This window comes from Vidua chalybeata, chromosome W, assembly GCF_026979565.1.
Source record: "Vidua chalybeata isolate OUT-0048 chromosome W, bVidCha1 merged haplotype, whole genome shotgun sequence".
Taxonomy (NCBI): domain Eukaryota; kingdom Metazoa; phylum Chordata; class Aves; order Passeriformes; family Viduidae; genus Vidua; species Vidua chalybeata.
In genome coordinates, this window is record NC_071569.1 from 2,128,515 (window position 1) to 2,153,663 (window position 25,149).

Consider the following 25,149-nt stretch of genomic DNA (forward strand, 5'->3'; position numbering starts at 1 on the left):
CGCGCCCCCGGCGCCGAGTCGCCGATCCGCGGTGAAGGGACAGGCGGGGGGTCCGCAAGTTTCTCGGGAAGCCCCGCGGTGGGGGTTGGGCTCGGGCTCGGGGAGGGGGGGGACGCGCCCGGTCCCCCCGGGTCCCCGCTCCCGGGTACCTCGCTTTCGGGGGCGGTTTGCGTTGCCGCTCCTACCCCCAGTTTGGGTGTAGCTAATAAACATGCGCTTGCCGCGCTCCATGTTTCTTGTTCCTCTAACGCCTCGCGCAGAGCCCGCTCGACTTTTCCCCAAGCCTTGAGGCTTTTCCCGCTGCCTGAGGTTTTTGTTTCCTCGGCTAATGCGGCCGTACATCTCCCCCACACCTCCGGGTGTAATATATCCACGGGACGTTCAATCGTCCCCAGCTCGAGGAGTCTCGCAATAGCGAGGTAAAAATCCTTGAGCTTACACTTAATTCCCCACTGCTTATAAATCGAACTCACGACCTTCGCGATGGCCTCCATGTGGATCGCTGGTCCGGGGACGTCTCCCCCGCCTAGAATCGGCTTGGCCGTTCTGGCCGCTGTCTCTCGTCCAGGAGATTCCCGCTACCTTAGGGTTTCGGCACCATATGTCGCCTTCTGATGAGAAGGCGGGCGACCTGGTTTCAAGACACAGCCCCGCGACCCGGCCTCACCCGGATCACTCGGGCCACAGACACCAATGTGGTGGATGGTCAAATGGCGTTTATTATCTCATCTCATGGGGTTAAATAGTCAAGGGGGCTTCACTACGTCAGAAGGGGATGGTGGGTCTGGCTAGGGTTAGTAAGGAGTGGAAAACTACTGAGTTAGGAGGGGCTGCATGCTTTGGGGGTAATTGATTAACTATAGCAGGAAGAAGGGGGAAGGGTCTAGCTTTCCGTCACATCCCGAGATCTTCCGTTCGCCTGTCCCTATCTACCACACTTGGGAGGTGACTAGCTTGCAGAGTTTTAATACCTCAAGGGGACTAGAGATGTGGGAGAAATCAATGCTCATCTTTACTGTAGTCAGCACTGAAACAAGCAGCAATAGCTGGGAGGTAAATTCAGTTACAGTTGAAGCCCATTCATATTTGAAAGGAGTGTTAAAAAAAGAGGACTGCAATATGATATTTGCTTTCACATTTATACATATTAGTTTTTGCATTGATCATAAGTATTCAGATATAATATCATGTATACATTTATTTAGCTGTTTGTCAGTATAACAAAAGCTATAAGTTTAAGTATTGTCCCAGATTGAGAAGCAAGATGTATTTCCCATCTGTATGGCAGTTGCCTTCTGTTAAGTGGGCAGTTTTCCTTCTCTCTTTCACAACCAATCCTCTCTCAGGGGAGACATCTGCTGATTGTGGGCTATTGAATGTCACTGCGTGACTGATAAGAACTATAACATCCCATTGTGAGATGGCCTGCCCAGAGGGAGGAGCCAAGCATTCCTAACTGGATATAATCTGGGTTTTGGGGACATCAGAGGCAGTCTTTCCACTGGTTCCCAAGAGGAGTAGCTGGGGTTTTCCACTGGACCTTCAGAGGAAGACTACACCCTTCTACAGCATCACTGCTCTGACAGAACCATATCTGCCACTCCAGGAGGACTGCAGCCATTCCAATATGGACTGCTACCAACACGCTGGCCAAAAGGGTATCAGGTTGTAGTCTGACTCTGTCAGTGGTCTTCCTTTTGTATTATTGCATGTATTTTGTTTATTTTCCTTTTTCCTAATAAATTGCATTTCTGACTTGGAGTCTCTCACTGGTTTTGCTTTCAAACCAGAACAAGTATGTATTGCATAGTTTATAGAAATAGTAGTAGGGTGAATATACTATATTATAGGCCTTAGGTGAACACTAGGTGTTAAAATACCTCTATGTAACCAAACAAATGGTGTAAAGTGATCATGTTGTTCTGCTTTCTGTTCACTGAATCCTCCAAGTGATAGGATAACCATGACACAAACCAGAGCACCAGAGGACAATTAGAGAATACCATGTTAAATTTAAGGAGGACATACTAAATCATTATCAGAGGATGTGAAACAGCAGGATGGAGACACTAGAAGAAATAAAATATATTGACTTCACACATAGGATGTTATGCAGATAAGCCGAAGTGTGAAGAAGCCAAACAAATGAGTTCTCAAAACATCAGAAAGTTATCAAGAATGTTTGAATAATGCATGAAACACATGAATATGCATGTACCTCAGTGAGTTCTTTGGCTGTTGGCCAGGAGCACCCCAGCGCTGGAAATATTTTCCTTCTTTTATCCTATTGTTAAAAATAGGTTAGAAACTGTTGTAAAATAGTTGATAATTGTTAAGCATGTACTGTTAATTTGGTTATTATATTGTAAAGGGGTTAAAAAGGTAGTTATAAGAAATACAGTACTTAACATACCATATTACACCTAAGTAAAGTGCACCACCCCCCAGCGAAACGAGCCAGCCTGGACAGAACTCTAATGGGCCAATCAAGCGCCTTAAACCTTCATGCAAATGAAAGGATCCAAACAAAAACCAATCCAGAGGGACAAAAAAACAGGATAAAAAGGGCATCTGACCCAGTGAATTTGTGCCGCTCCACCTGGAACACTGGGGACATCGCTGCTCCAGAAGACCCAGCGCTGGCGCTGCAGCATCCTTGACGGGAACGCTCCTGCTCGGCCTGCGAGCCCCCTTGCTTTAAGCCTTCATTTTATTATAATAAATGCTGAAATCACTTTTAGTACCGGAAGTGTGGTCCCATTTTTAACACTATTATTAAACTTTTAAAAATTCTAAGGAGTGAACTCTGTTTTTCACACTAACTTGCATTCCCAACTCAGTCATCAAATCCCCTCCTAGCAAATCACAACTAGGAACAGAAACTCATACCTTTCAAACCCATCTCACACATTCATCAATAGTGGTTGAATAAAGCACACTGGCTCATCTTTCCCACTTACTCCCTAAATTATCAAAATAATCCCCTTTCATAAGGGCTCCGGTGTGGTGAGCCCCTGGTACATTAGGAGATCCTGACACCCTTAACAATCCATTTCTAATGTTCTCTTTTTGCTTTTTTACAAATGGCACATTGATTCCTTTCCAATCGCTGTCCTGGTGGCTGCCCCCTTCCCTTTTGTCCTGGGGTTCTCTGTACTTTTTTCCGTTGGAGGTTGTAAAAACTGCTATTATCCTTGTCTGTACCTTTACCTTATCCTCATCTTTTCTTTCATATACCTGATGTGCCTTTCTAACCAACTCCTGGAAGGCCTCACTGCCACCTCTCCAGTCCCTGCTCCCACTGCATATGAGCTCTCACCCTTCCACAACTGCAAACTCTGCAAAATCATTCGCCTCCCTGGTGATCCAAACAAAATCCCTTCTTATATAGGGCCAGGCTTTGGTGACACATTGTATCTTAAATCAAAGCCGGTCCCTGTATCTTACACCATACATCAAAGCTGGTCCCCGTCCTGCCAGAGTGTCCAGACAGACCCCCCCCCCCCGCCTCCCAGGCCCTCGGGCCACTCTCCCAGCACCACAAGCTCTGTAAAGCACCAGATGCTGGCGCAGCTCAGCGGGAGGGTACAGCCAGCAGCGTCACAGGGACAGGCAAATGGATGAGACGTCCAGGAACCTCATGGGGGCTGGGGGCCACTGCAGCCCCTGCCCCGCGGGGGTGGCGGCATTGGGCACCACCTGGCACTGAGCCCATGGCTGCCCCACAGCCCCGGCTTGGTCCCGCACCTCCCCACAGGTCCCCAGCCCATGCCACCAGTCCTGCTCTCTCACACCTGGCCTCGGCACTCCTCACCATAGAGAAATCCCCTCAAGCCCTGAGTAGTAAGTGGACAAACCCAAATCCTCCACCATGGCTTCATAATGACCTGGGGAGGGGTGGGGGTGTAGGAGCAATACCTCCCTGTTTTCCCTATCCTAGAAGCTGGGAGTACATAAGATTTGCAGTCGGCCCTGTATTAGACTGGAGACTTTGAAGATAAGGCAGAAAACATACCAGTTCTCACTGTTTCTCTTTCCTTATCATACAGTCTCCCATTGCTATTTGCCTTAACCATATTCCTCCACACTCCCCTTCAGCCAATCCTTTTCCAAGATTCCTTCTCAACTGCCCTTATTGCCCCCTCTGGGCGTCCATGTCCTTAACTGCCTCTGGGAGAATGTGCAAACCATCTCAACATTCTCCCAAAGGACCCTTCGAAGGTATTTTGGCATCATCATCCCTATAGTTAAGACCCTTTCTCAACTTTCCTTTACTGCCCCCCCCAGGCATCCTGCCATGTTTTACTCCCTGGTGAGATTTCCAGTGGTCCTTTCCTGTGGACTCTTCATGAACCCCCCATGTCTGCCTCTCATCTGTCTCCTGGACTGTCTCAGGTACCCAATCAATTGCCCAGTGTTGGCCAGTGTTGAAGGGAGCTGGTCACTGAAACTGGGTGAGGCATGCCTCCAGTTCCTCTTGCCGTGTGCTAGCCCTAGATGGTGGGAGGATCCCAGACGAACTCCCATCTTGTGTGGAAAATCACACTATGAAAAACCAGTATCCATAAAGAAGACAGAGAAGCCCTGCAACTTTATTCAAATAAAGGGAGAGAGTCTACTAGGGCACACATCTGCAGGGTTTTCTCTCTCAAGGTTTTGGAGGACACAGCCTCCATTATCCTAAACTCCTGGCAGCATGTTGCCCTCTTCCTTTCCCCGTTGGCTGAGGTACTAGGAAGCCTACCTGAACTGCCTACCACATATCCCCCCTTGAACCTGTCATTTTACTCCAAACTTCAGAAGTTCAGGCTTGTGCACAACCCACTTGTCTGTTTCAGGAGTCAAGCTGTCTGGGCTCTGTAACAAACCTGCTGCTTGAAGTTAGTAGAGACATTAAGACCTATTTCAAAGATGTTAACACCCATACCCTCACCCATCGAATTTTTTTAAAGACATTAGCACACATCTTCCCTATCATTACCATAACTGTTTTTGGGTCCCAAAGTGATGGAACTTTGTCTCCACCTGCTGTTATCCATAGTTTTTAAAATTCTCTCTAAATTTCCTCTTCCCTTATAATTACTTTCATTGTTTCATCTGAAGACTGTGTGATCCTGTAGAGTCTTCAGGCTTGTATACCAGTGATTAGTCCTGACAGTCTGGTAATACCTAGGCCACCACCTCTTGTGCTGGAATAAAGGATGGCATCAGATATACTTGAAGGTAAATGCAACCAGTTCTTGATGGCAGATCTAATTGCCAAATCAAGACTCAAGGTCCATGGCTTTCACACCAGCCTGGTCTGCCAAATAGATCAATCTGGGGATAGTATATCCTTTTGTGAAAAATGCATATTATATGATTGGCTCTTTGCAAATAAGTTATGCTGTATTAATCTCTTTTAAGTAATGTGGTAAATATAGTTTTAGGCTATAGCATAATATTAAAATAGAAACTACTTTTTGCAACTAGCTCAAGGAATAGATAAGATAATTAAGAAATTCTTCACATACAGATAACAGCAACAAGGCACTAAGATTGCAAGAGAAGAATTATTGCCTCCTTATTGGGAAGATCCAGACTTCGAGGGACCAACACGATTGATTTACAAGATGGAGGGGGGGAGTTGAAACCAAGCAGAAGAAATCCTTTGTTTGAAAAGAATTTTTGAATCATGTATGAAATATATGAATATGCAATAGGCTATTGCTTTTAAGGGTTAATCCTTTGTTAGCGAGGCATGCTTTGGGGCATAGCAAAGCACCCGGATGTCTGTAATTCTTTGCTTTTTATTGTCCTTTATTGTCCTAACTCTGATTGCCCAAATTCTTATTGCTCTAACTTTTAATACTATTTTTATAACTATTTTATTACTATTAAACTTTTAAAATTTTAAAACAAGTGATTGGCATTTTTCACACTTTCAAGATGTCTGCCTTCTGAAATGGTTTTAAAAAAGCCTTTTCAATCTGATGTAGCCAATCTTCCAGTTTTCCCAGTAAGTCTGTTTTTGATATTCCTACCCATGGATCAATGCAAAATCACAGGTATTTTTCAGTTAGCAGGATCAGTCATATTGAGGGGCAGGCCATTAATTGTCCCTGGTGGACAGTCACTGATGGTATATGAGTCCTTGATAGGCTTGCTATAGAAGTCATAGCACTTCTCTCCTTGCATCCTGAGGCCTGTAAGATCACAAAAAGCATTTAAGATTTCAATATTTCTCTTCATTCCCTCCCATGATCCACTTAACAAAACAAAGTAATCTGGAAAGGTCATAGATGTTAAATTTTTCTCACAACATTGGTAACCATATCCCTCCTCTTCAAGCTTCCACAGCAGAGGGTCCACAGCTAGGTTAAATAGAATCTGAGACACTGAATCACTGATTCCCAATCCAAATCCTGATGGGATCCGACTGCTCATCCCTCAGGTTGATATATGTCTTGATGTTACCATACATGCTTGCAGTCATGGTCCACACCCTTTTGCTATGTCTGGGATGATACCAGAGAGCAACCAAAGATGGAACAGTTCCATTAACTGGGAATAGTGAGGATCTATTTTAATAAGATCCCTCAAACTAAGATTTCTTTCACTGTGACCACAGCTTGGAATGCTAAGTTGTCCACTTGGCCAACTGATCAAAAAACACCAAGGCCCTTGAATGTTTCAGGTAATTCCCATCTCAACTTGAACACCATGTGTACCTTGTCAAGAGGGATACTGCATCTCAGGGATTCCACCACATCCAGGATATTGTTGATGCATCCAGATGATAGGGAGGAAGCAACCTATAACACTGTCTCTGGGCAGAGGTCAACTCAATTACCATGAAGGCATTCCAGCAGGACCACAAGGAGGTGTGACATCTGCAGCTCTGCCCAGCTAGTAACTATGGTCGTGTCTTAAGTCATAGTTCCTCCGGCCAGAAAGGTTTGCCACACACTTCCCAAATCCTGATGGCTTGACATAGTGGACAGCAATACTATTTCTCTCAATCTAGAAAGTGAGCAGAGCCAGAGAAAGCAGAGAAAGGTTTTACATTAGTAAAGAAAGGGTCCTTCTCCCTCACCCCCTCTCAAAAAGAAAAAAACAACAAACTAAAAAAAAAAAAAGCAAAAGCAAGCAAGCAAACATCGCCGTAAGCAGCACCACTGCGCGGCAGAGAAAGAGAAAACAGAGCTCTCCACCTCATCGAGTTACGAAGGCGAAACCCACCGCTAGCTCCACAGAAACGACGAAATCAAGATGGCGGCCACCTGGCGACGGGAGAGAACCGCTGTAGCGGACTGCGTCTCCAAGAGCCAATTGTAGCCAGCCTTACTGCTGAAAGAAAGAAGACTACAACTCCCGGCAGCCGCCGCGCGGCCCAGCTAGGGGCCCTAGGAGGGAAGGCGAGGGGCGGAGATAATAAATAGTGGCACAGAGCACTCGCCTTGCGTAAGATGGTGGTGGCTGCTACGCTCTAAGTGGAATGCGTGTCAGGCAGACGCGTACTTGTGTCTCCTCGCCGCCTCGGTGCCGGCCGGTTGCTGGTGGTACTGCGGGTGCGGAGTGGTACTACTTAAGAAGAGCCCGCTGCTCCCGTCCCTTCAGCAGGAGGAAGCTGAGGCTGCTGTGGGCGGGGGTCGCTCGGTTCTTTCCTGCTCGGCTATGTCGGACAATCAGAGTTGGAATTCCTCTGGTTCCGAAGACGACCCCGAGACAGAGCTCGGGCTGCCTGTTGAGCTCTGTGGGGTACTCAGCAAGGTAAGCTGCCTTTCCTCCTCCCCGCAGCCTGTGCCTGACGGCCTCTCGCTTCCTTTTTCCGCGTCGCACTACAGTACCCCTACCCCTAATCCTGAAGCTGGCTGAGGGCTGCCAGCCCCGGCTACCTGTTTCCTCCCCACCCCGCTATTCCGGAGGATCAGGCTAAGGCTCCTGCGTCCCCCGGCGCCGGTGGAGGGGCCTGGTGGGGGCGTGGGAGGCGCCGTCATGGCCGATGCAGTCGCCACCTGATGGTGCGGAGCCTGCTAGGCAGCCGCTCCGGCGTCCGGCACAACCCCCCCGCGCTCCCTCCCTCAGCCGGAGGCACCACCACATCCCCCCTGGTCCAGGGGAGGAGGAGGCTCACGTCCTTATACTCGCATCTGCTCAGTGCCAGTCCGTCCTTCCCCCACCCCTCGCAACCTTCGAGAGGCGGCATGAGGAAGCAGTTTCTTGAGGAAGAGCCGCGGGTGAGGCTTCAGCCGCGGCTGGGGGAGGGGTTGGCGGCTGGCTCTCCCTGCTGCCCCCGTATCGAACCTGCTGGCTGTCTGGCGTAAGCTTCCGGAAAGAGGCCCGCGAGGGGGCAGCCAGGTACGCGCGGGGAGGTGTCTCTCCCACTCCTTAGGCTTCTGGCCGAAGCTGACGTCAGTCCTGGGTGTGGTCTGGAGCCGCGACATCACGCATCCCTGCCCGGGAGCTCCTAAAGGCAGGCGCAGCTCGTGGTCACTTCCTAGAAGTAGGCCCAGGCATGAATGGCACAATCTTTGGTCCAACTATCAAAACAAGGCAATAAAATACCCCTGCAGCGGGAGATACAGGAGGTGGGGAGGAGTGAAAGAAAAATGACATTGAAGTTTATTTCCCCCTTTTAAAAATAAGCATCACTTTTTGCTCTTATATCACTGAAAGTTAAATGACTTGCAAATATGTGTTGGATGATACTGGGAAACTTAAGGAGTGTTTTAAAACTGAATATTGAATTACTAAGTTTGAAAGCAGATTTTTTTTTTAAACAGAAAATACTTTCAGAATAATGTTGAAATATCTTTCGAATTAAAGCACTATGTTTTTAATTTCTTTCCTATGCAATAAGGCCAGACACAGACCTGTGTAGAAGGCACATATCATAGAGTACTGGAATTATAAATAGGCCCTGGATGCTGAGAGGAGCTGTGATGGGGTTAGTACTCTTTTTTGTGAGGGACTCTGAACTCCTTCCGTCTTGAAAATGTTTCTAAGCCTAGAGATGGGAGGAACAGCTAGGAGGAAAGAAGCCCCTTGGCTCTCATCTGTAAAATCTTATAATCTAATAAGTCCTAGTGCTGTATTTTACTGGTGTAGCAGGTGAAGCCATGGCTTCTTCTGACATTCTGTAGCTTACATACATGCAAACGTTTCTGGATGATTGTGCTGAGTGTAGCTGATGCTGCCTTTTCTGTGAGAACACGGAATGGAATATGAATAGCCGAGTATGGTGAAACCTGTTGCAGTGAATATGCTTGAGGGACATTTACCTTTTGCTAGTTGATGCCTCAGCAGTACTTGAGACAAGCCAAATAAAATCCAATGGTAGCATACCAAGCTTTCTACTAAAGAAATATTTACTTTTAATAACTTAATGTGTATAATTACTTTTTAAATCAATAAAAGTAGGCTACAGTTTTCTGTGTATGCACTACTGTTTCAGTTCTGCCCTTTGGTAAAGAGCAAAGCTTTGGAGGAAATGGAATAATTTGATAAGAGAATCTTATTACAAGTTGTGAGACTGGAAGGATTGCTGGCTCTAAACATTTCAGGTGCATGTGTGGGGAAAGGGGCAGGTCGGGCCTTGCCTTTTGTGAGGCAATGCACTGCCCTGTACACCCCACTCCCCCGGCCTGTATTCCAGCCCTGCAGTGGCTGCCAATCACTGGCATGCTGGAAACAATGCCCCACACCCCACCCCTGGAGCCCCAGTCTAGCCCCAGAGGGCCAGATGACCAGAAGGACACAGGAAAGCCAAAGGGTATTTAACCCAGAACATGAGGCAAGCATGTCTTGATCCTACTGCCTCTTGGAATTTCTATCAGCTGAACACTGCTGGAGCTAGGATTTGTAGTTATATTTGTTCTTTTCTATATCTCTTCTGTTTTCTTTTAATTCCTTCTTCTCGGAGTTTTGAGTAACTTAAAATCAGGTTTGGAGTTTGCTAAGTTGAATGGGCTAAGTTTATACTTTATGGAATGTTTTATGTTGAATGCTGCTTTAAGCTTTTGCCAAAGTTCTCTGATTTTCTGAAGTTGCCAGTAAAGTTTTTCTTCTTGTTTTGACCTCTTGAGAATATCTTGTCGGTATTTCTCCCTTGCATCTAACTCAGAGTACATGAAAATCTGTAAGCCCTTGTAACAGTCTGTTTGAACAAGTTTTCTGGGGCCTTACAGAAGTGTATCCTACTGGTCTCTAAAAGTTTCAGAACTCCAGCGTGTTGGGTTTTTTTCTTATTGCATATCCTGTGTACAATTTTATGGTGAATATAAAGAAGGAACTTTGATGTAGAAGTGTCTTTCCTGAAGCCTGAGAAATATCAGCCAAAGTATTTTTAATTGTTTTTTTATTAGCTGATATTTTAATTTCTTTTTACAGTGGACCAATTACATTCACGGGTGGCAGGATCGATGGGTAGTTCTGAAAAGCAACACACTCAGTTATTACAAGTCTGAAGATGAAACGGAGTATGGCTGTAGAGGCTCTATCTGTCTGACCAAGGCTGTGATTACAGTAAGTGCTATTTCAGTATTGACATGTTTTTGGGTGTTGCATATTTGTAGGCTAATGTCTGGTGAAAGTAAACATGGGTATGGCAAATAAATTCTTGTAGGTTGTTTAATATTAAGGTTAGTTATATTACTGCAACACTGTGGAGCCAGGGAAAGAAGTTACTAATAAGAAAACAAGCTGGTTTTAGCTGAGATTGCAATACGCAGCTTTTCATATCTGTTATCTTGGAGGTTTCTGTGGGTAGGGATAGAGTTTGCTTCTGGAGGAGGTGGAGTTTTCCCAAGGGTCAGCCTGGACCAACTTCGTAAAGGCAGCAGCATCCATCATAGTCTTTACACTTCGCACTAGAAAGAGAGGGTAGTATTTCTTTGACTGTACTTTCTGAACATAACTCTGTACAAAAATTGCAAAAGAAAATGTTGTGCTATGTATTTCCTTCTCTAAAGTGGTGTGCTGTTTCTGCTGAATGTTAAAAGATCCAGCATTATGCTAGTAAGAATAAAGAGCCTACATATAAGTGAAATCTTATAAAGATGAACTTGCCTTAGAAGATAAAGAAGAAAAATATTTTTGTAGCTTTCAGAGTTATATATATTAATTATGACTAATGCTTGCCAGAAAGCATGCTTTTCTGTGTTACTGTTAAATAGCCAGTTATTTGACTGGGGGAGGGGGGGAAAGCTGGACTTGTGTAGCACATAACTTCTTAGAGCAGTAGTGTTAAATCTTAGTATTTATGTTCTTATTCCACCAAATGTTTTGCTTTCAAACTGAATTGAGGATGACCAATAAGAAGTTCCCTTTACTAATAATATTCACCTTAAAAATAGATTTAAAAAAACACAGTTGGATTTGGAAAAAAAAAGACTGGACTGATTACATCAACTTTATGTATTTTGGGAAAAAGATTGTGAAGAAAGGACAGATTTTTCCATTTAGTTATCTGACAGGTATTGTAGTCATCTGAAAATTAAAATAGATTGCCTAATTTCTTTCAAAGCTCTTTTTAAAACTGCTTAAACTTTTAAACTTGCTCAAGATTTGTTTTTTTTCAGGAATTTATGGTGCACAGCAGCAGCATCTAGAAGTGCTCATTTAAGTGTATTCTGGTAGTCTGTAGAGGTACCAGTCTCTGATCAGGACTTTCAAAAAGGTGTTTTATTCACTAGTAAGAGACTTAACATGCCAACCAGGCAGAGACAGGAAGGTGGTGGCAGGGACGTAGGCCAAGAGATGTCTGGAAATGTGCTGTAGAGTACATCTCAGCAGCTTGAATTCCAGTTCTGGTGGCGGAGAATATAGTAATGCTGATATTGTTTTGGGAATATTTTGATATATTGTGCTTTGGGAACTTGGTGAGCTCCTTGTCTTATGACTAGGAAGTGTGTAACACAAACTTCTTGCAGATAGTGTTTTTCCTCTCTTCTGTCTGGCACTTGTTGCATCTGGTAACTTGGTGTTGAATTGTTTGACTCACCCCCTTTCCCCCCAGTTCTGGAACTTCTTGAATACATTGAGAAAGAATAAAAAGTATTTCTCAAAATTATTCTGATATTTTAGTTGTTTCATTTTCATTCAGAATCATGCCTGGTGACTGGTATTTGATAGTTTAATTGCTTGTAGTTGGAAATGGCACATCTAAAACCTGGTAAACTGCTGTTAATTATTTCTAGTTGCAGTTAGTAATTACTATGTAAGTATTAAAGGTTCAGGAATGCTTCTAGATCATGTATCTCTAGGATACAGAAATTTACTTTTTCAGAATGAATGCTTCTGGTTTGATAGTTTGGTAGCAAATTAAATTTTTTTAAAACCTGTTTTCTATAATATAAAATGAATTATGATAATTGTTTAGTCTTCCTGTAGTAGATAGTTAATCTTTATTTTCATGTCCTTGTAATGTCTTAATATAAGCTTACTAACATATATCTAAAGGCATAGGAGAATACCAGTAGTTGATAAAATGTTGAGATAATAATGAAAAGCTATTTTTGTTATCAGTGGAACTTATTTGTTACTGTATGTTTTGTGATGACTTTGGTAGAGAAGTTGGGTTTCTTACTGACTTAATGTTCAGTAGCACTGATCTGATGTAATTGGGATCCTCATCTTGAATATTTGTCAACAATCTTTCACTATACTGTAAATATAGTTTTCCTTGATCTTGCTAATCCAGTCAGGCATAGTAACTACCTATCTCCTAACCTTCTGTATTGCAGGAAATTTTCCTTAAGTTACAAAGCAGGGTATGAGTGGTATGAAATGGTGTTGATGACTGTAATGTTTCCTTGTAGGAGAGGGAGGGGACTGGATTCTCATGAAGCCTTCTTTTAGGTGTTTAGATTAGGTATGCCCATTTGTCTGATGGGAGATTTAATGATTTTCTGTGTGTAATTAATGCTACTAGTAGTATAGAATATCCATGTTTCATTGATGTATAAGCATAAATTTGGAAAACTGCTCTCATTGTGTAGTCTTACTGTACTTTCAGCAATGAAGATAAGCCTTATGACAAATCATAAAATTAGGAGACGTGAATGCTGCATTTGGAAATCCACAGATTCCTGCGACAATAGTCTTTAATTGAATGGAAAATGTGGGGTCTGGTTGGACTATATTAACCACTGTAACCAAGAAGCTGATTTCTCTGGAATAGAGGACTAAAGGATTGTAACACACCAGAACATCTAAATGTAAGGGGGTAAACTGAGGTTCCTTTACTCTGGGTCAGTGCACAGAAGAAATACCAACCAGATATTCTCAAGAGGTCAAAATTACACAAACGTTTACAGGTAAAATATAGAAATCAAGGAAGTTTGGCAAAGGATTTAATACAACATCCAATTCAACATAAAACACTTATAGCATTAACTTAGCCCATTTAACTTAGCAACCTTTAAACTGTTTAATGTTACGTTACCATGAAGAAAGAATTAGAAGGAGAAGAAAGAGAGACAAAAAATGATATAGAAAAACACATCTAGCTACCAGCTCCTGGGCTCCAGTGTGGATTCCAAGAGGAGGCAATATGGGTATTCTCAGTTCAGTCAGAGAGAAAAAGAGAGGCTTCTAACCAGGCTGGGCCTGGGGGAGAGTTGGAAAAGAATGTAAATAATTCTCTATCTCTCTTGTTGTTCACATTGTTTATAGATATGTTCTGCCACCGTGCGTCATTCAGAGCGCACCAATGGTGTGAGATGTTCTTACTTTAAGACCAATGAAATTAGTCTACATGATGCTCTCTATAAAAAGAGTGATATATTTGAAATAAATCAGTAGAGTTTTCCTTCTCACCTTCTGAACTGGAGTTCTTTGTTCCTGTCCTGCCTCAACAGCGACAGAGGCAGGGTCAGGCACATGGTCATGTCATGGTCAGCCTTTTAAACCCCAGGGCCTCCATGGACCCTCCTCTCAGGTGGGACTTCTGGTCACTCAGCCACTCAGGAGCTGGGTTAGGGCAGAGTGTAGCACTGCCCTTGGTGTACCCTGATTGACAGACACTGTGGGACTAGGATGCTGGTTCTATGCCTGGGGAGTGGAGCATTTCACTGTCTTGCCAAAGCAAGGTCTGACCTGCCCCTTCCATCACACACACATACATCCCAAAATGTCTTGAGACATCAATTTTTTCCAGTCTCTGACAAGGATGAATATTCTATACTCACTGGATTACATTAAATAATGAACTCTCAAGAACTAGCCATGTGAATTAACTTATGAAAGAAGGCAGTGAAAGTCCATATATTATGCTGTGTTGTGTTTTACATTATTTGGCTAAAAGCCTTGAAGGTGTTTAATCAGTTTATAACAGAGAGGAGGCTTGAACTCAAGTTGAAAGTTCTGCTGTGATCAAGGGATGAGAAGGAATTATGGGTATTATTAAAAAGTTGATATATGCACAGATTCAAGTTTTGTTCTATTAGTCTAGCTTGGACACACTAAATTACTGTTGCAGTTGGGTGAAAGGTTTTATTAAAAAAGCTAAGCTGTAAATCCATGCCCTGGGCAGAAGTACCATAGCAATAAATTTGTAATACTTGCTAATTGCATGTGGAAGTATTGCTTCCAATTGTCTGAGGTTGGAAAACTATGTTTTAGTATGAGAGCACTTCATTAAATAATTGATTTCCTCTAACTTGATGACGTACTTTCTCAGCCTTAATTGCTGCTAAAAAGATGACTTGAGTAAACGAAGATATAGAATACAAGCCCTACCTAGATAGGAGTTTATTTAGAACAGAAGGCAATTATACTTTTAGGCTTTGGTGTGAGCTTTAAATAATTTAATAGTTACATCCAGATTGGTAGAAAATCTTGGTTAAATGGGAGAGAAATCTGAATGGTGATGGTAGACAGTGCATCCAAAAAACATTGCAGAGGCACATGTGGTCAAGAATGCTTATTCATATGTGAAAGGCCTGAGGTAATTGTATTCTGGAGAGGAAAATGCCAAAGAGCCATAGAAGAGCGAGGGAGAGAAAGAGTTGATACCTAGGAGATGAGATGGGGCTGCTGTTGGTGAGACAGGCAGAAATTGTTTGCAACATGGGATTCTCCTGGACAATAATTTGTAGCATTCACATACTCAGTACAAATTTGTATATGAATATTAGTCTGAGTTATCTGAACCAGCAGTGGCTGGGTTGATGTTCAGAGTGAAAATGTCAGAATATTGTCCTGTATTTATCAAAATACTGTATGAAGTACTAATATCCTTGACAAGCAAAATGCAAATATTTGGCTGGGTGAAAACCTGGAAGATTTCTTAGTATGTATTGAAAAAATTAGGTCAGAAGTGGAAAAGTACACATTCAGATCAGTTTAAATGAGACTGTTAATCATTATGGAGTTCTTTGTCATAATATGACCAGGATGGGTGAAAAATCAGTAATTTATGAAAGTATTAAATAACAAAATATTTTTGCATTATGTAATATTGCTAAAGCATTCAGCTTTAGTACTTGAATATAATCATATCATATAATCATAGAATATCCTGAGTTGGAAGGGACCCATCAGGATCATCAAGTCCAATTTCTGGCCCTTCACAGGACATTCCAAGAGTCACACCATGTGCCTGAGAGTGTTTTCCAAAAGTTTCTTGAACTCTTTCAGGCTTGGTGCTGTGACCACTTGCCTGGGGAGCCTGTTTCAGTGCCCAACCACCCTTTGGGTGAAGAATCTTTTCCTAATATCCAACCTTAACCTCCCCTGACACAACTTCATGCCATTTCCTCAGGTCCTGTCACTGGTCACAAGAGCGGAGATCAGTGTCTGCCCCTCCTCCTCCCCTCACAAGGAAGTTGTAGACTGCAATGAGGTCTCCCCTCAGTCTCCTGGCTGAACAGACCAAGTGACCTCAGCTCCTCCTTTAGACATGAACTTCAGTTGCTGCTTTTGCCATGTTCCTCCTGAATTGTAATCAATGTTGTTTAGATCAAATCTTCTAGCATACTTCAGCTACTTAGTCTGTTGTCCATGTCGTTCCACTCAGTTGAAGTCTACTGTTCTCCAGTTAAGAGGACCAGTTAAACAAAACTTGCTACTCCATGTCTCCAGATGCTAAGAGTCCAGATTGCATTGTGACTAGAGTCTAATAAAGTCTTAAAAGTTAAAACTGCAGGAGAAAAGTTGTTTCACAATTAAATATGTATGCATATATAGACTGACATCAGGTCAATTTTAAACGTTGATGAGAGCTTTTAGGCTGACATTTGTTAGCAGTATACCTTGTGCTTATAATTAGCTCTTATTGGTTGCTAATTCTCATTATACATTAGTTCTTATATACTAACCACTATCATTACATATTCAAAGCAGTCAGTCTTTAACACTTTTATCCTAAATTAGCTGCAATATGCAGTACCATGGAGTAAATGCCATATAGCTAGCTTGATAATGTTCTTGATGGTCCTAATTGTTGAGGTCAAGGTGACCTGATGGGAGAATGTGACACAAACAGGATGGGGACAGTAGTGGTAGCATTGCATTTATAGAAATGCTTATACAGTTGTACTGTATCAAGTTGCTTATGTTTGGATTCAAAGCAAGCTAGTCTTCGTCTGTTTAGTATGCTGCTGTGTGCAACCAGCCTCTGTTCTAGCTGCAGCTCCCCTGCTTTCATAGAATGGGAACTTTCCATTCCCATTACTGTGAGTCTGAGTCCAGAGTGCTGTACTCTTTCTGACAGCTCAGCATAGAACTTCAAAGCATGACTTTGCTCTTATGGTATTCTCCTGAGTATTGCCTTGTGGTTTTCTTGTGAAATCCATATTGGATTGTTGGTGTATGTACAGCTTTTGGATCTTTCATGGCATACTGCAGTACACAGGATGAGATACAACAAAGACAGCTAATTGATACACAAATAGTTATTTTGGGGATGCAGCAGTCTATGGGATTCCTGTTCTTGTATTTGTCCTATTAAAACTCAAATAAGTGATACATGGACTTTCTGCATTCTCTAAAGTTGATATGAAGCTGACTTGCTTCCTGCCTGATTAATAACTCTAACTTCTTCCTTTATATGATGGGATTTCTAATGAGTTTAACTTGGCAATTTCACATCAATTATTAGCTGTTGTTTCTCCAGGTGGTATAATTCAGATTTTTTTTTCCCTCTATGGCTAATATATGCTGCTGGTAGATATTGTAAACATTTTGCTCCTAATGGATACCTGAGAAGCATCGTTTGCATTTTTCTGTAGTTCTCTGGTTTAATTCCCACCAAGGTGACAACATGCACGCTTCCATTTTCAGTATTTCATATCATAAAATGGTTTAAGTAGGAAGGGACCTTAAAGATAATCAAATTCCAACCCCTCTGCAAAGGGCAGGGACACCTTCAACTAGACCAGGTTGCTCAAGTCATTCCTGGAGTTGTTAACCGATAGTTATCACTAAACTAAAGTTATGCCTTTAATAAAGCTAAAGGTTCTTCAGACTGTGTTCAAACAGTACAGGCCCATTGGTTATATCCTCATTTCTTGTAGTGTGTATTTGTGAGATACACATATCATTGATATCTTTTATTAGGTTCAGCATGATTTAAAGAGGGCACAGTAAAAGCAAATTTTCCTTATCTTGTTCAGCCAATGGAATGGTAAAAAAGTAATATTTTAAATCAATGATAATTATCTCCCATCCCTGTGAAATCATTGTGGGTGTTGAAAGACCTGGTTGTAAAGGTCCCATTGTAGCCATTACAGCATTTATCTGCTGTAGATCATACAAAACTCTCCATTTTCCTGATTTCTTTTTTATCACAAAAACAGGGGTATTCCATGAGCTAAATGACTCTTCAGTATGTCCAACTTACAGCTGTTCTGCTACTAATGCTTGCAGGACAGTAAGCTTTTCAGTAGGAAGGGGCCACTGGTCAACCTAAACAGGTTTATCTATCAGCCATGTCAAGGTTACAACTGGACGTTTAAGGCCTTGCATCACAGTGGTCCCTACTAAAATTCTATAGTAACTTTAACACCCCATTGGGATAAACAGTCTTGTCCCCATAAATTACATGGGGCATTGGCAACATAAGTCCTGATATTAGCTTGTTGGCCATCAGCATTTTTTACATTAATCACAATGGCATACAGACCACCTGTAGTTGAGCCACCCAGCCCCATGATTCCAAAACCTGCTTGAGTGAGAGGCCATGATTGAGGCCAAAGGAAAGTTGTGAAGTTATAGTTACATCTGCTCCCATGCTAATCAAACCTGTTATTATTATGGTCTCTGGGTGATGTCCCTCGGCTGTAATGATACATTCCTTTTCCGGGCATTGATCTTTCACTTTTTGAGTCCAAAATATTTGAGGTGGTCCTGTAGATCCAAGACCTCCCGTACCATGACTCCGATTCACTGCAACTGGAACATAACTCACAAAAAGAACAAGTTGAACAATATAAATTCCTTTTTAAATAGTAACAGGGGATTCACTAACAGATACCATAGCATAAATTTGTCCCACATAATCAGAATCAATAATGCCTAAATGTACATTAATACCATAAATAATATACAAATATCAAATACAATACATCACACACACTGATGATATAGGTTTTTAAACTAAGCATTTCATTGTTACAATATTCAGTAATGTTCCCTTTAGATTTTTTCTACTGTTTTTTGTCAAACTCTAGAAAAGATTGTTTCTTATTAAATTTCTAAACTTTTCAACACATCAAAACTTGCTGACAGTAGACTAAGTACTAACTTTAAGCAAATATCTCTAGCTGTAGGAAAGTCCTCTGTAATTTCAGGCTGTCTCTTTACTTCATTAAGTTAGTTATTACTGTTGAGGCAAACTTACAGCTTGCAGCAATTGCTCTTATTTTAACCTTTACTATGTTATTTAAAAGGTCTTCATTGCTTGTTTGTCTCAAATCTTCTGTCTGCATTTTTTCTCTTTATTCTCTTCCTTACTACTATAGCTTACATTGATTGAACACTCACAATAACAAAACATTCTAACCTTGTCGTATGGGACCATAGGCATCAAGAAGCACTTTACATATATATCTTGTCAAAATAATTACTTTGTCAACTATAGATATAGCAATCAACAATATTTATAAGAATTATTATTTACATTAAATCCTTATCAGCTTTAAATCATAGATATTCAGCACTGCATAGTACTAGGTCCTTAATTACACATAATTGTTGTCACACCTTAGTGTTAAAATGAGTCATCTCAGCGGAGCCTTGTGGCCCCTGAGAATTGTTCACAAATGAATAGCTTTGCAGTGCTGGAAAGGCTTGTAATTGTTGTCAAAATATTTATGTCCCATCAAACCAGTGGCCCCAGGGTGCCGTAGGGCCACATCAGGGCCTCGGTTAGGGAGGGGTCCCGGTTCGTCTAGGTGGAGATGCAACACAGAGCTCTACGCAGGTCCCAACACTTTCAAAAGGGGGATAGGGACGGCTCCAGCCCTGCCCCCACAGAGTTCCTCCAACTGCAGCAGACACAGCCCCCACAGTCTGGGTGCAGCTCCCACCCCCCCCCCCCCCCCCTTGCACAGCCTCCGAAAGGGCAGCAAGGGTGGGGGGGTCTCGGGGGGCTCGAGGGGGAGCCCAAACAGTTGTATCCCTCCCCTACACCCGCAGTACCTGGTCCTGGGTTCTGGCGGAAGGGCAGAGGCTCCTCCAGGAGATCTTATCATTGGTATTTCAGGCAACAAAGAATACAGAGTTAATGAATCCATTTGTCTGTTCAGTTCAGGAGAGAGTGGAGGGACAGACAACTCGGGGAGGGAGTGGGGGGACAAACAGCTCAACTTGTTCTTCAATTTGTCTCCTCTGTGAATGCATTTTGGCAGAAGTAACATATTTTAACTTAGCATTCAGTTTGATTAATTGCTGTGCCAAAGAAAGGCACACAGGCTTAACACAGTCCTTCAGAGACACACCGAGGAGGAGCACCACCAGCCTGTGTCCCACGATAACAGAACCTGGAGAAATCCCTGCAAAAGCAACTCCAGCAGACTCCTCAGGGAAAAACACACTCTCAAGCTGAATCCCATCTTTCTGCTGTTCCTCATCAACTCCCATTTTTTGTTCTGTCTTCCATATTCTGACACTTATAGGCAGTACTGGCATCAGTTTCAAAGTCCTATGATTTTTCCACAACAAAACGCCACAAAGGGCATAATTAAAGACTTGAAAATCCTTCTTCTTCAGCAAAACTTTCAAACAGTTTCTCTTCCCTTATTAACTGATTCTCCATTATGTTCCCCAGTGGCTCACCTTTATTCCAGGTGTCAAAGTTCGGTCCGGACCTACAGCATCTCCCCACGCTGCTTTACGCTTCACTGGAGCTCTCTGTCTTCCCCAGTGGCTCACCTTTATTCCAGGTGTCAAAATCAATCTCATCTGGACTGGCAGCATCTCCCTGCTGCTCTCAAAAGCTGCACTGGGCCCTGTCTCCAGCTGTGCCTTGCCCCACAGCCCAATTCTATTCACAATCTGTAGTCACCATTTGTTGTAGTTGAGATGGTCATAATACAAAGTAACACACTCCATTTTCAGAAGGCTTCAAACTGTTTTTATTATAGCATGCATGCTTTTTATACATTCTTTCAAAACTCATAAGTTTACACTTTACTCGTTGGTCAAGTTTGCACTTTACTCATTGGTCGTGAAAGACAAAGTTCTTATTGGAATAGACAGTTGCAGGTTTCTCTTATTTATCCTTCTTTCTTTCTTGGTTTCTATGTCAATGACCTTGGTAGAAAATTATTTCAGGGGTAAACATGGATCTTCTTATCAAACTTCTCTCTGGCTCACAGAAGTTGCTGTAAAACCTCTTCTACACATACCCAGTTAATTGTTCCTAAGAGCTTTTGCAAATCATTGAGGGTGGACAATTGAGATATCAGTTGTAGCTGCAAAGGCCGAACAGTTTGGTAGGGCTCAGCAACATTAATGGAAGGCACAGAAAATGCAAATCAGGGGGTATCATGTTCACAAAGTGGTACAGTAAAAAACCAATCTTTTAAATCAATCACTATGAGGGTCCAGGATTGTGACAGTATTACAGGAGACAGTAACCCTGGCTGTAGGGTTCCTATAGGTACAATAACATTACTGATTTTTCTAAAATCATGCAGCAGTCACCATGTTCCACTCTTTTTCTGAATAATAAAAACAGGAGAGTTCCACAGGTTAGTTGTGGGAATGATATGGCTGGCTTGCAGCTGTTCTTGTACAAGCTGGTGCAGATGTTGCAGCTCTTCCCAAGATAAGGGCCACTGGTCCAGCCACACAGAACAATCTGTCATCCAGGTGAGGGCCGGGACATGCTACTCAGCAGTGGTCCTTATGATAAATTTGTCCCCAACACAAGACCCCATTGGCTAAGGCAGTCTCGTCCTCACAAAGTAACAGGGAGTGATAGTACATAAGGTTTCACAGTGGCAATGCGACCTTCAGGGCCCTCTATTGTGACAAAATTGACACTCTGCTTTGGAATAGAGACCTTCAATCCCAGCTAGACCTTTAGCAGCTTGAGTCAGGGGACAATGACTGGGCCATGCTGAGAAAGCTATAACAGTACAATCAGCACCACTATCAAGTATACCAGCAATTTGTAGCTTCTCATTTTGATGCCAAAGAGCACATTTGAGAGTGGGTCTATGACTGGAAAGTGATTGTGCCCAGAAAATCTGTGACTGCCCAGTGAAATCAAAGCCACTGTTACCTCTAAGTCGTGGAAAACTACCAGGGGGGTTAACGTGGAAATAAGTAAGTTGAGCAATTCATGCTCCTTCAGAAATCTGACAGGAAGATACAGGGGTCCAAACCATTATCAGAATCTCCCCAGTAAAATCTCCATCTATAAGTCTAGGCAGAACAAAAAAACCCTGCTTTGCGGTTGATGCTTGACCAATCACAAGTGCACTGCTCCCCCAGCCCAGCAGTCCCTGGACATCTGAAGGCAAACTGCACATTGCTGTCCTGAAGAGTTACTGTGATGGTGGAGGCCAGGTCCATGTTGGTGCCGCCTGCTGTCTGGGCTTGCAAGGCGTTTCCAGGGATGAGTGCAGCAGAGCTTGATTTCCTATCCATTTGCCGTTCACCCCCTGCGCTCTGCTGGTGGTTTCCCGGGGGTCCCATAGATGTAGCTAGGAGCAGCTCCCCTTTTTTATTAAATCTAGACTGGCATTGTTTTACATGGTGCTGTCACTTCTGGCAATACGCGCATATGCCTGAGTCCTTGGAACGTCTTTTGTTCCAGGGGCATTCACGTCTCATGTGACCTGGCTTCCGGCATGAAAAATGTCGTGGGGACAGGACATTTTCATGCACATTATCCCAGTCGTGGTTTCTGTTCCCTGTTCTCAGTTTGTTTTGTCTTCCTTCCCCCCCCGGCTCGCTGCGGGCTTGCTGCTGGGCTTGCTTGCTGCTTTTGCTTGCTGCTGGCTGCCTGCTTTGCTGGCTCTGTTTTCCTCTCTTTTTTCTCTGCTTTTCGCTTGCTTGCTTTTTTGCCATTTTTTTTCCTTTTCCCCGGTTTCCGTTGTTCCCTTCCCCCCCCCGAAGACATCGGACCTACTCCGGGCAGGAGCTCCCCCGGGGTCTGCGAAAGAAGCTTCGTACCCTCTGCGGCGAAGAGAGATACAGCTCAACCCCCTTGGACTGGTGAAAACATCTGTGGTCATCTTGGGCTATTTCTCTTGTGCTGGGGAGTGTTTTTTGTTGTTCCTTAATAAACAAGTTTTTTCCACTTCCCCTCTGAAGGAATTCCTCCCGAACCCGGTGGTGGGGGAAGTTGCGGAGGGTTTGGTTTCCTATAAGGGGCTCCTTTGGAGATGTTTTCCCCTAATTTGTCCTAAAGCAGGACAAAAAACAAATACTCAATCCGGAATGAATGCTCATTGTAGCAAGAGCCTCCAAAAGCAAGGTCATGTTATGACTGGCTGTGCCAATTCCCTGACAAACCTTAAGCATTTCTATGACAGTGGGAGCTTGCAGGGGCCGTAAAACCTTTTGACAGGATTTGTGTTTTCCACTGCTAACTGCTTCAGTAATATTTCTCACACAGTGGCGTTGTCTATTTGCTTATTTAGGGTGGCTTTTAACTTAATAAAAGGTTTATCAGCTCCCTGTCCTATGTTAACAAATGAGGTTGTAGCAAGACCACTGTCTGGCACTTTACAAAAAGCCCACAGAGTGAGCTCCTTTGACTGCCGAAGGGCTTCCGCAGGCAGTTGAACCTGTACCCTGCTCGGCACATATTGGCCCTCCTCCATAAGAGCTTTGGCACCGATAGGCCACAAAATGTTCCCCAGGAGTTGCCATAAATTGTCCATAGTTTGAACAGTGCAGAGCTCTCTCCACTCTGACATCCAGACAGTGAATTGTATACTCATCAGCATAAACCATGCTATTTGCTTAGTCTGCCAAGTTATATGAGTTCACCACAGTTTCCAAATGGCTAGTAGTGAATGGGGCATTGATGCCATTGTCTATGGCAGAGCGACACAGCTCTTTTATGACACCATAAGGCAAGCTTTCCTGTCTAGGTAGTTGGTGGGGCTGGTAGATAACTGGAAAAGCATGTAATAAATCCCCATCTCCTTCTGCGACAGCCTGTTTTATCACCACTGCTCACCGATCGGGGGGGAAAATATCAGGCTCCCTTTCCTTTGCAAATGGATCAGGGGACCAGGGGCCACCCTCCAGTTCTCCTCCCACAGTCCCAAGAGACGGTCAAAGTCTTGTGTCTCCCGCAGCGGCAGTGTGGAAGGAGCAGGTGGGGCAGGAGCAGGCGCCGAAGGAGCGGGCTCTGAAAGAACGGGCACCTGAAGAGTCGATGCAACTGTCGCTGTTCCATGAGTGTCCTTCTTTTTCTGGTCTCTGGGTGTCGCATGTGCCATGGGCGAGGTGCACACAGTCCACCACGAACACAAAAGCTCTGCCAACACTCTGCCGCCTCACCCAACGCAGTCCCACAAAGCATCCCCTAAAGCGTCCTATGTCTGAGGGTCAAAAATATTAGCAGTAGCTAAAGTTGGATCACAGTCTTTTGCCCAGAACAAGAGTCTGTTTAAATCTGTAGTCTCAACTTTGCTGCTGTGTTTCTGCAAAATCCGTTCCAACATCTCTGCAAGGTTCTTTTGCTCCTGGGAAACACCATTTCCTATGGTTCTTGGCTGCTAGCCTCCATCCCGCAGAAAGGTTGATTGGTGCCATGAGCTTCGTTTCAACTCCCAAGCTTCGTTTCAGCTCCCAGGCTTTATTTCAGCTCCTAAGCTTCCTTTCAGCCCCTCTGTAAAGTTCAGCTGAGTCATCCTCACCAGAGCAACTGCTAATTGCCTTTCAGTCCCTGTTCAGGCGCCATTTGTGAGTGACCGTGACACGGACACAGACCAGCAGGGAATCTGAATCGTTTATTCAAAGAAACCACCTGGTTTAATACCCTTTTCAAGGCACAGTATTTCCTTACATGGTAATTCTCACAACGTGACCTATCCCATGTTGCCACGTCAGCAACACGCTTTCTAAATGTCCTTCTATGGGGTGATCACACGCTGTTCGCCCATCTGTTAGCTTCTGGCAGGCTCCTCTCCTGCAGGGGTCTGCTGCGTGTCACCTTGTCCCCCCAAGGTCAGGCGGAGACAAGCTTCTCTGCACTGCCATGTGCTTCTCTGTGCTGCCATGTGCTTCTGCAAGTGGGTCCCACAGCCTGCAGCTCAACTCCATCCCATCTCTTCACACATGTATTTAAATCTGGCAACAGGCCTTCACTAAGCCATGGAGCTTTTACATAGTGTATTGACAGTCAATGGTAGGTCACTTAAAGCACTGTCTGTGTGTGTGCAAATGCTGTTTTATAATTACTTCAATCCTGACCTCATTTCTTCTAATAACACAGTGCCATTCCATGTAATTGGACCAAGTTTAGCTGATATTTCAAGTGCACATGTGTTATATTCTAGATTTTGCTATTGCAAATCATTGATTTTTCAGTGGGCAGTTGGGAATAGCGTGCATCACAGGTGTGATTGCATATAAATCGCTACAATGTGACTTGATACTATATAGTAATTTCACATTATTAACAGGAAAATAATTGGATAAAGTGTTCATTAACAAATTTGGTATTGGAAAACTATAGGATAGCTGATTCCACACTAA

General features: G+C 43.4%; 1 protein-coding gene and 1 long non-coding RNA gene across 9 annotated transcripts in view; one reads left to right on the forward strand and one right to left on the reverse strand.

The window, feature by feature from the left end:
* Positions 1 to 943: 943 nt before the first annotated feature.
* Positions 944 to 7,502, reverse strand: LOC128802373 (uncharacterized). The gene is made up of 3 exons (XR_008435392.1): positions 7,194 to 7,502; positions 6,711 to 7,002; positions 944 to 6,185 (listed from the first exon to the last, which is right to left on the reverse strand). It is a non-coding gene; the product is annotated as an uncharacterized LOC128802373 (long non-coding RNA).
* Positions 7,503 to 7,558: 56 nt separating this feature from the next.
* LOC128802372 (ceramide transfer protein-like) overlaps positions 7,559 to 25,149 on the forward strand; it is a 208,831-nt gene continuing 191,240 nt past the window's right edge. For all 8 annotated transcript variants that reach the window (XR_008435390.1, XR_008435387.1, XR_008435391.1 and 5 more), the window contains exons 1-2: positions 7,559 to 7,752; positions 10,372 to 10,506. Coding sequence is in view for 4 of the 8 variants with exons in the window: in XM_053968693.1 (XP_053824668.1) it covers positions 7,657 to 7,752; positions 10,372 to 10,506 (231 nt within the window). In the remaining 4 variants the exon portion in view is untranslated. The remainder of the gene's footprint in view (positions 7,753 to 10,371; positions 10,507 to 25,149) is intronic.